Source organism: Notothenia rossii (genome assembly GCF_949606895.1).
Source record: "Notothenia rossii genome assembly, chromosome: 6".
Classification (NCBI taxonomy): domain Eukaryota; kingdom Metazoa; phylum Chordata; class Actinopteri; order Perciformes; family Nototheniidae; genus Notothenia; species Notothenia rossii.
In genome coordinates, this window is record NC_136909.1 from 4,948,644 (window position 1) to 4,960,553 (window position 11,910).

Consider the following 11,910-nt stretch of genomic DNA (forward strand, 5'->3'; position numbering starts at 1 on the left):
ATTATAATAAATAATTAAATAATAAATAAATGAAAATAATGATACATAATAATAATAATAAAACAATGAAATAATAATTATTAAAAATAATAATAACACACATATATATTATTATTATTATAATTATTATTTTTTTAAATACAAAAAAACATTTAGAACATTATAAGAAAAACAACAGTAATGCATACGGCAAGGATTTTAGTGCCTATTTTAACATTAAGTTACATGTTCTCCCTTGAACTTAAAAAAAATGCTATTCATAAATAATATATGTATGTGAATTATCGTTCCATGTGTTTATTTTTTATTCTGTACACTGGACTCACTTGAAAAGTATAAAACAAATATTATCCTTTTTTTGACGTCCTCAAAAACCTTGCATGATAATGTTAGTGATGAAAGTGTATCAGAGATTCACGGTTGAATCTGTAATGTTCCCCATCCGTTTCACCGTGTGTCACTGAGCGTCTCTGCAGGATCCTTTCCTCCTGACGGACAGGAGGTGAATCTGTTAGAGTGTTTCTAATTCCTCCTGAACAGACGTGTGCATGAAGTGACTCTGGCTGAACACAAGTGTCTCTCTCCATCAGATGTGACATGTAACGGCTTTCAAACAAGCTTCTGTAATGACCTGCGTGGAGCTGTGTTCATGGTGTGAGCTTTGAATGTGCTTCTGGACCATCTACAACGCATCTCTTATGAATGACTTTGTTTCTGTAAACGATGCAACACTTCTGCTCAAACTGCTTTTGGGCAGATGGAGAGCTCTTTCCCACTTTAGACATCATTTGCTGCTCCGCTGGAAGGGCACTTTGAAAACTGTTTCTCCATGTTAACGGAATCAAGGAGAGTAAATATGAAGAGAACGTCCTATTCCAGGAGCGGGCAGGGGCCCGAACGAGGGCGAGGGCATCCCCAGCGGGGGTGGGGGGCGGGCCATGGAACGGGCCGTCGTAAGGGGGCCGCAGGAGCGGGCAGGGGCCCGAACGAGGGCGAGGGCATCCCCACCGGGGGTGGGGGGCGGGCCATGGAACGGGCCGTCGTAAGGGGGCCGCAGGGGGCCATGGTAGGCGTCGAGGTGAATGAAAACAACATCCGCCAACCGTAGAAAGCTGGGTCGCTGTGCTGCGACGTGGGGACGGGCGTGAATATCCCGGTGGTCCCCAGCAGGAAGGAGCGCTGCCCAGCCGCACGCGAGGGCACAGCGGCGGCGGCGGGCACGAAGTCCCCGGGAGGCAGGAGCCGTGGACAGGGGAGAGGCCAGGCAGGGTCCAGAAGTGTGCCAACCAGGCGCCGTTGAAAGCGTGGGCGACGTCCGAAACTGCAGTCGAGGTGGTGAAACACCGAGTGGGTCAACACGAGGTCGACCAGACTTGGTCGGACCTCCTCTCAGGCACCAGAAGAAGCTCAAAAGGGTCGTCCTGTCCACTACCGAAAACAGGTGGGCGAAATTGTGAGAGGCTCCACATGAGGCCGACCCGACTTGCTCGAACCTCCTCTCCGGTACCACAAAAAAAGGGTTAACAGATGGATGAAGTCAGCCGTTAGCTGCTAGCCGTTAGCTGTCAGTCGTCGTTAGCTGCTAGCCGTTGGCTGTTAGTCGTCGTCGTTAGCCTTTAGCTGTTAGCCGCTAGTCGTTGTCAACGGCCGTTAGCTGTAAGCCGTTAGTCGTTGTCGTCGGGCCCCGGTGCCTCTGCTAGGTGGCGTGTCTCTACCAGGGAAGGTGCCGCTGCGTGACGGGGCCAGCACCTCAGGGGTAAAACGCCGGGCGGCCAGGAAGAACCGGTCAGCTCCTTCGGCTAAAGCGCGGGGCTCAACACTAGCCGTGTTAGCGAGCGCTAACTGGTCCCTCTCTTGCGTGCGGTTATACTTCGCTCGCGTTTATATTCATATCGATCAGATCCAGCTCTCCTGATCAGCGGCTAATTGATCGGAGCATCCCTAATTATCACCTGAAATTTTGACCGACAGGTTTTGAATTTACCGTTTTTTAATTAATTTGACCAGCAAAAAAACGGTAATTACCGGCTAACGGAAACCCTGCGCTTGTCTTGTTTCGTCTCCTCTTTTCTCTTCCTTTGCCCCCTACCCTCCCAAAATTGCCTTTTCCTTTCCTATTCTTCCTTTGCTTTAATCTCTTTTCCTTTCCTTCCTTTTCCTTTCACTTCCTCCTCTTTCCTGTTCCCTCCTCTCTCCTCTCTCTCCTCTCTCCTCTATCTCCTCTCCTCTCTTGATTGTTTACTGGCTGTGTATTTGTTGCTGCTTGTTTGTGTTCTTCCCTCTAGTGATGAGGTAAAAATGTTATGCTGAAAGTGCAATAGTTTAATAAAAGGGATTTTAAAAACCAAAAAAACCTCTCGTCTCCTCTCTCACCTAGTGGTTTCCTTGTTTCCTCTGCAGGAGTACCATGCTCAGGTGGAGGAGATGACGGTTTCTATCCGTCAGCTGGAGGAGGACCTATCAGCTGCTCGTCGTCGTAGCGACCTGTACGAGTCTGAGCTGAAAGAGTCTCGTCAGTCCAGTGAGGATCTGAAGAGGAAGGCAGCCGAATACCAGCTGAGGATGCAGAAGGTCTGTAAAGGACCCTGAAGGCATCATGGAAACAGGGGCGGTCTGTAAAGGACCCTGAAGGCATCATGGAAACAGAGTCGTGCTTTACGATACGATAATACTTTAATGGTCAGATCAAGTCTGAAATGTGACTTGTATGACAGCAGCTCCATGTGTCACATCAACAAACAAACATCAAGACACAACACATGAGAACAAACAACACACGTTTAACATAACAGCACAATCACTGAGAGAGAACGTGCTCAAAGAGCCTTCAGCGTGCATCTGATCTGCAGCTCTGTGTTTACTGAGAGGGTCGACTGGAGCACAAAGGATGCTTCAGTCTGACCCTGTACCCTGATAGATTTAGAGACAGTGGTGGTTTCGATCAGTCGTTCTGGCTTGTATCTGCTTCTGGGGTTTCGAGGTACATCAAGTGTTTACGGCAGTGTTTCTCGGACTACCTATGTTGAAAATCTATTATCTTTTTAATTTAAACGTTTCATTCTTTCATTCGATAACCCTGGGCTGTCATTCGTTAGCCGTGGGGTTTCATTTGTTAATCTTTGGGGGGGTTTCCTGAGACTATGGGGTTACTTCCGTTAACTGTGGGGTTCCTTCCATCTTTTCCCGGAGTTTGACCTTGTCCGATATACAGTAGTGTCTGGGGACAGCGGGGGTCATATTTGTATTCTGAATCAACCGTAAAGCCCCCTGATACAAATGTACAATTGTGATATTGGGCTTTATCAATAAAAGTTGATTGCGTAGCGCGAAAGTGCTAATGCTCCCCTTTAAACATTATGACCTCCAAACATTAGTATTTATAGCATCCTTTAAATGTGCCTTAAGTTTATAAGAGCTTTTAGAAGAAAGTAAAAGTTTTAAGACACATAGAGACTGACCTTTACCCAAGCAGCCTCACACGGGACACCAACATCAGTCGTGTCCTCAGCAACACGCACACCAAACAGGAAGTAGAACGGTCCTAGAGATATGACGCTGACAGACATGAAGTGTTTACTTTTCTGTCACCTTACCATGACCCCCACTACAGTGTCTCATATCTCCACAGGTCAAAGAGCAAAGCAAAGCAGACGCCGAGGAGCAGGTCGGCAAGTTGGAGAAGGTAGACATTTAAATCCATTATATAACATTTAATGAGATGACACAAATAATCTATCTATTAATCCAGCCATCCTTTCCATCTATGTTGCCGATTGATTCGTTGTTCAATTTAATTTTTATACAATAATTGCCTTTTAACTAATGGAGGTTTACTGCTTATATATCTTTTGGTTATGTACGGATGTTTCAAGATGTTACTTTGGAAGTTGAGGCGCTGAGATGCACATCTTTCACTATTTTCTTCCATGTTATATAACTCACTATTCAACTATTAATATAATAAATAACAGGCCGATGAAAACAGTTACTAGTTGCATCACTATCCAATCAATTGTATTAGTGTTTCCCACAGATCTGAAATCTACTTGTGGTGGTAGCCGAGAGCGGGGTGGGGGGGGGGGTGCTAGTGGAGCGGGGGGGGGTGCAAGTGGAGCAGGGGGGGGGGGGGTTGCTAGTGGAGGGGGGGGGGGGTTGCTAGTGGAGCGGGGGGGGGGGGGTGCAAGTGTAGCAGGGGGTGGGGGGGTTGCTAGTGGAGTGGGGGGGGGGGGGGTGTGAGTGGAGCAGGGGGGGGGGTTGCTAGTGGAGCGGGGGGGGGAGGTGCTAGTGGAGCGGGGGGGGGGGGGTTGCTAGTGGAGCACGCTCATGAACGGTTCGCCGGAGCCTCGCAGCGGAGTTACTGCGGTACAGGAGGGTTAGTTAATCGATCGCAGATATCGTCGTGCTCGCGAAATATACTTTGGCGGACGTTGATATACGAGTCTAATTTAAAGTCTATGTGCGGGAAACCCTGATGATTCTGTGATTGATGAGGACGTCTAGATAACGACGCTGACGAGTTGAACTAAAGTATATTTTAACAGAGGATAATAAGCTTGAATATGAATCTTCACTCATCGTAAGGACTGCTTCTGTTTTTCAGACCAACGCTGAGCAGCAGAGCAAGATGCAGGAGCTTCAAGAGAAACATACCAAGGTCTTTTCTCTGGGAACATTCATGAATAATCCGTAGCTCATGCTCCCAAATGCCCCGGCTGTAACTGCTTTTTAACCCTCCAGATTTCTGCCTCTTTACCCCCTCGGACCCCATTCATAAATCATGGGCTTTGTCTGATCCAAAGTTTCTGCCTCATTATCAGCAACCTCATGATTTCAGATGACTTCATGCTAAATGTCTTCTTTCTAAAAATTAATATTTAAAATAACATTATTTAAAACGTTCTGCTGAGAGAAAATGATGTTGCGGTGCTGAGAATAATTATAATAAATAATAATACATTTTATTTAGAGGTGCCTTTCAATGACAAGGATCAAATATACTGGTTATAGTAAATAATATAACGACAAATACAAATAATAAAAAGACAATATGACATAGACGAAAGACAGACAGCGTATATGCAGCCAAGCTTTCTGCAAGTGTTGGGATTTAAAACTAATAAAAAATCATTAAAATGTGAAATCAAATCTAAGTGAAAAACACACACACACACACACACACACACACACACACACCCACACCCACACCCACACCCACCCACACACACACACACACACACACACACACACACACACACACACACACACAGAAGATCACACGAACACACACACACACACACACACACACACACACACACACACACACACACACACAGAAGAACACAGAAGAACACACACACACACACACACACACACACACACACACACACACACACACACACACACACACACACACACACACACACACACACACGAACACACAGACGCACTCACACTCACGCACACACTTACTCACTACTCACACACACACACAGACACAGAAGATCACACACACACACACACACACACACACACGAACACACAGACGCACTCACACTCACGCACACACTTACTCACTCACACACACACACACACAGACACAGAAGATCACACACACACACACACACACACACACACACACACACACACACACACACACACACACACACACACACACACACACACACACACAGAAGAACACACACACACACACACACACACGCACAGAGAAACAAACACACACACACACACACACACACACACACACACACACACACACACACACACACACACACACACACACACACACACAGAAGAACACAGAAGAACACACACACACACACACACACACACACACACACACACACACACACACACACACACGAACACACAGACGCACTCACACTCACGCACACACTTACTCACTCACACACACACACACACAGACACAGAAGATCACACACACACACACACACACACACACACACACACACACACACACACACACACACACACACACACACACACACAGAAGAACACACACACACACACACACACACACACACACATGCACAGAGAAACAAACACACACACACACACACACACACACACACACACACACACACACACACACACACACACACACACACACACACACACACACTATCTGATAAGAAATAGTAGGGGCAAAATACACTTACTTTTTTATTATTAATCATATCTGGGAACCTTTTATGCATTTTATCGAAAATCAGGACAACAAAATTACATTTATTATTATTTAGATAAAAACACATATATTTTGTTAATTATTGTTATTAAAATCATTGCATTTTTAGTTAATTAATTGCTATTACTTTATTTGAATTGGTATTTAATTGATGTTTCCATGGGTCTTTCATCGTGGAACATTAATAAATAATAAACAAATATCAAAAGTAGAGGGATAGATTTAGAAGTATTGATCAGATTAAATAAGATAGGACTTTATTTATCCCGAAGGAAGTTGTGTACCAGAGTTACAAAAATACAATAAACCCAGCAGCATGATAATCAAACTGTACTCTAGCAGTGCAGAAAGAAAGAGCAATTAAATATCTACAGGAAACATCAGTAAGTAAATATTAACAGTATTTAGTAGTGCAGAAAACGTAGTGGCAGATACCTAATTGCACGTTATTATAGAACATTGTTAATAATAATATTGCAAATGTTATATAGCAGAGATTACATTAAAACATTTTATTTGATTAGTGTAAAACAATAATACAAAAATGTAACATGAGAACTATTATACAATACAAAATTAATCAGTGTCAAATTGATATTCAAAAATATTACTGATTCTAAATTATGTATAAATAAATAATCTATTTGATTACACATCCGAAAAGGGGTGGGAATAAGTTTAGATGTATTTAATCCCACCCCTTCTCCCAAAAACTAAATTACTAACATATATATATACTTTTATAGAGAGTGTTTTGTAATGATGGTAATGGTATTTATATTGCACATAGTGGTGGTGTGGAAGTTCTCAGTTCTATTAATAACTACTTTAAGCATCTTTGAGCACTGGGAAAGGCGCTATACAAATTCAATGTATTATTATTGTTATTATTAAAGGACACCTATTATGCAAAATCCACTTCTTCATGTCTCCTCTACATCAACATGTGTCCCCTCTTCTTCATGTCTCTTCTACATCAACATGTGTCCCCTCTTCTTCATGTCTCTTCTACATCAACATGTGTCCCCTCTTCTTCATGTCTCTTCTACATCAACATGTGTCCCCTCTTCTTCATGTCTCTTCTACATCAACATGTGTCCCCTCTTCTTCATGTCTCCTCTACATCAACATGTGTCCCCTCTTCTCCATGTCTCTTCTACATCAACATGTGTCCCCTCTTCTTCATGTCTCTTCTACATCAACATGTGTCCCCTCTTCTTCATGTCTCTTCTACATCAACATGTGTCCCCTCTTCTTCATGTCTCTTCTACATCAACATGTGTCCCCTCTTCTTCATGTCTCTTCTACATCAACATGTGTCCCCTCTTCTTCATGTCTCTTCTACATCAACATGTGTCCCCTCTTCTTCATGTCTCTTCTACATCAACATGTGTCCCCTCTTCTTCATGTCTCTTCTACATCAACATGTGTCCCCTCTTCTTCATGTCTCTTCTACATCAACATGTGTCCCCTCTTCTCCATGTCTCTTCTACATCAACATGTGTCCCCTCTTCTTCATGTCTCTTCTACATCAACATGTGTCCCCTCTTCTCCATGTCTCTTCTACATCAACATGTGTCCCCTCTTCTTCATGCCTCTTCTACATCAACATGTGTCCCCTCTTCTCCATGTCTCTTCTACATCAACATGTGTCCCCTCTTCTTCATGTCTCTTCTACATCAACATGTGTCCCCTCTTCTCCATGTCTCTTCTTCATCAACATGTGTCCCCTCTTCTCCATGTCTCTTCTACATCAACATGTGTCCCCTCTTCTCCATGTCTCCTCTACATCAACATGTGTCCCCTCTTCTCCATGTCTCCTCTACATCAACATGTGTCCCCTCTTCTCCATGTCTCCTCTACATCAACATGTGTCCCCTCTTCTCCATGTCTCTTCTACATCAACATGTGTCCCCTCTTCTCCATGTCTCCTCTACATCAACATGTGTCCCCTCTTCTCCATGTCTCCTCTACATCAACATGTGTCCCCTCTTCTCCATGTCTCCTCTACATCAACATGTGTCCCCTCTTCTCCATGTCTCTTCTTCATCAACATGTGTCCCCTCTTCTCCATGTCTCCTCTACATCAACATGTGTCCCCTCTTCTCCATGTCTCTTCTACATCAACATGTGTCCCCTCTTCTTCATGTCTCCTCTACATCAACATGTGTCCCCTCTTCTTCATGTCTCCTCTACATCAACATGTGTCCCCTCTTCTTCATGTCTCTTCTACATCAACATGTGTCCCCTCTTCTTCATGTCTCTTCTACATCAACATGTGTCCCCTCTTCTTCATGTCTCTTCAACATCAACATGTGTCCCCTCTTCTTCATGTCTCTTCTACATCAACATGTGTCCCCTCTTCTCCATGTCTCTTCTACATCAACATGTGTCCCCTCTTCTTCATGTCTCTTCTACATCAACATGTGTCCCCTCTTCTCCATGTCTCTTCTACATCAACATGTGTCCCCTCTTCCTCATGTCTCTTCTAAATCAACATGTGTCCCCTCTGTGGAAAGAGACTCTGAAAGTTTCAGGAACAAAGATTCTCTCTCTTTTTGATCCATTTCTATAAAAACCTGTCTGAAAATGAGCTGATCAGATTTTGGACACTTTCTGATGTCATAACGATGTGTTGTCTTGTGTAACCATTAGCCAATCAGCAACCAAGGTAACCCCCCCCCCCCCCCCCCCCTTATCACCTGAATCTCCTCGTAGAGCTCCATTGAGTTCTTTGTAACCAAATGTCTCTCAGAGGGGCGTGGGGAGGGGCTCCTTATTTTCATCTAAAGTAAGAGACAGAGAATCAGCACTTTGGAAACAGGGCTGAAACAGAGGGGATTATGGGTAATGCTGCAATGATCTGTTTGGTGTTTCAGCCAATCAGAGACAGGCTCTGGATATATCTGAGACCTGTGATATATTGATGAGAAACAGTATGATAGGGGACCTTTAAAGTAAAAGTGTGGAGCTTTTTTAGTGATGTTTCTCCGTTACCCCCCCAGTCATTGAAGGCCAGCGCGGAGGCCTCAGATCTGCTGCAGAGCTTCAGAGCGGCTAAAGAACGAAGTGAGAGAGAACTGGAGAGACTTCAGAACAGAGAGGAGAACAGTGACAGTCTGAGGAGACGCCTCCGAGACACTGAGGTACACACACACACACACACACACACACACACACACACACACACACACACACACACACACACACACACACAGAGAAACGTATTTGAGCATTAGGAAAAGCGCTATAAAAATTCCATGTATTATTATTATTATTATTATTCAGTAAAAGTAGAAGTACTCAGATCTTGTTCTTGAGTAAAAGTAGAAGTACTCAGATCTTGTACTTGAGTAAAAGTAGAAGTACTCAGATCTTGTTCTTGAGTACAAGTAGAAGTACTCAGATCTTGTACTTGAGTAAAAGTAGAAGTACTCAGATCTTGTTCTTGAGTAAAAGTAGAAGTACTCAGATCTTGTGCTTGAGTAAAAGTAGAAGTACTCAGATCTTGTTCTTGAGTAAAAGTAGAAGTACTCAGATCTTGTTCTTGAGTAAAAGTAGAAGTACTCAGATCTTGTACTTGAGTAAAAGTAGAAGTACTCAGATCTTGTTCTTGAGTAAAAGTAGAAGTACTCAGGTCTTGTACTTCAGTAAAAGTAGAAGTACTCAGATCTTGTTCTTGAGTAAAAGTTGAAGTACTCAGATCTTGTTCTTGAGTAAAAGTAGAAGTACTCAGATCTTATGCTTCAGTAAAAGTAGAAGTACTCAGATCTTGTTCTTGAGTTAAAGTAGAAGTACTTAGATCTTGTACTTCAGTAAAAGTAGAAGTACCAGAGTGTAGGAATACTCTGTTACAGTAAAAGTCCTGCATTCAAAATGTTCCTCAAGTAAAAGTAGAAAAGTATTCTCATCAAAATATAGTGAAAGTAGCGACAGTAAAAGTAGTCATTGTGCAGATTGGTCCATTTCAGAATAATAGATATGATATGTTTTATAATGATTGATCATGAAAGTGTTCTCAAAGCTGGTAAAGGTGCAGCTAGTTTGAATGACTTTGTATACTGCAGGGTAGCTGGTGGATTTACTCCAGGTGGAACTAAAGTCTGATTTAACACTTGATTATATTTCACCTCATTCATCCACATCTGTGAAGTAACTAAAGGGATTAAACACATGTAGAGGAGGAAAAGTACACCATGTACCTCTGAACTGTAGTGGAGTAGAAGTACAAAGTAGAATATTATGGAAATAGTACAGTCAGGTTCAAGTATCTTAAAACTGCACTTAAGTCGGTACTTGAGTAAATCTACTTCCTTCCTAGACATGATTTTAAAGAAGTGTGTAATTCGGCAGAGCCTTATTTCCTAAAGTAAACAAGCTCAATGTATTTTCAGTGCTGCTACACACACTTCTGACTGATGCCCTCTCTCTTTCCATTTTTTCTGCACAGCCCAAAATGTGTCTCATCTCAGACTATAGGGTCTGCGTTTAGAAAGGAATAAACACGGGGAATTGGCACGAACCCGATCTGAGGGAATCTTGAGAAATCAAAGCTCCACTTTTCAACATCACAGCGCTCTTAGCTTAAAGTGATACATACATAAATGTGTGTCTGGGTATCTGCTCGGCACATATGTCCTCTTGTAAACATGTTGTTGTTTTTGCACCTTCTGATCAACACTTGTGCTGTGACTGCATGAGAGCATGTCAAAGAGCGTGACACGAGGAGCAGATCCTCCCGAGGTTTCTGTGTTCACTGGTGAAGCTGTCCGTGTTTTGTGTTAGGGACGATTAAAGAGGACATTATTGTGTTTCTGAAATAAAATAACGTCTCAGGCTTTGACCCGTATAACGAGAAACGAAGCAGCCTTTCTGCAAAACACTTTTTTTTCTTTTGCACAAAACTCACCAAAGGTCTTATTGTGTTTATCTTGTTTTGTTAATATGTTGGTGTGGTTTCGTATGGAGTGTTTACTATTATTTTTAATTAATTAATTAAAACAATTGTGTTCTTATTTGTTTTTATTTTTGTGTTTTTATTTCTTTTCTTTTTTTTTATTTGTATTTATTTATTTCATTTTTTTGAATTTATTTGTATTTGTATTTTTGTATTATTATTTCTTTTATTTATTATTATTATTATTATTATTATTATTATCATTATTATTATTATTATCATTATTATTATTATTATTATTATTATTATTATTATTATTATTATTATTATTATTATTATCATTATTATTATTATTATTATCATTATTATTATTATTATTATTATTATTATTATTATTATTAATATTTAGAGTTGCCCAAAAGTCACTTTCAAAAACGTTTCACCCAACAAACAAAGATGCAGTAAATGCAAAGTAAATGTGAAAAAATACATCGAAAATCTCCAACAAAAAGCTTTATTATAACTATTATTATTTTTGTTGTTATTATTATTATTATTATTATTATTATTATTATATATTATGGATAAGATGTGCTTAGTTCAGCCCCCTGAAGGTGGACTGCGTCTCAAAGGGTTGATCCTCTCATAAAATGTTAAAATAAATGTGTGAGATGTCGAACACAGAAAGGCAGTTATTAATATTACTGTTGTTGTTGTTGTTGTTGTTGTTGTTGTTGTTGTTGTTGTTGTGTTATGAAGCTAATCAGTCTGCATGTGGCATTTCACT

General features: G+C 41.7%; 1 protein-coding gene across 1 annotated transcript in view; it reads left to right on the forward strand.

Moving 5' to 3' along the window:
• The window catches only part of citb (citron rho-interacting serine/threonine kinase b), a 124,499-nt gene that overhangs the window by 33,434 nt on the left and 79,155 nt on the right, over positions 1-11,910 (forward strand). Inside the window, exons 7-10 of the mRNA XM_079687075.1 lie at positions 2,401-2,571; positions 3,629-3,682; positions 4,601-4,654; positions 9,232-9,372. Coding sequence (XP_079543201.1) covers positions 2,401-2,571; positions 3,629-3,682; positions 4,601-4,654; positions 9,232-9,372 — 420 coding nt within the window. The remainder of the gene's footprint in view (positions 1-2,400; positions 2,572-3,628; positions 3,683-4,600; positions 4,655-9,231; positions 9,373-11,910) is intronic.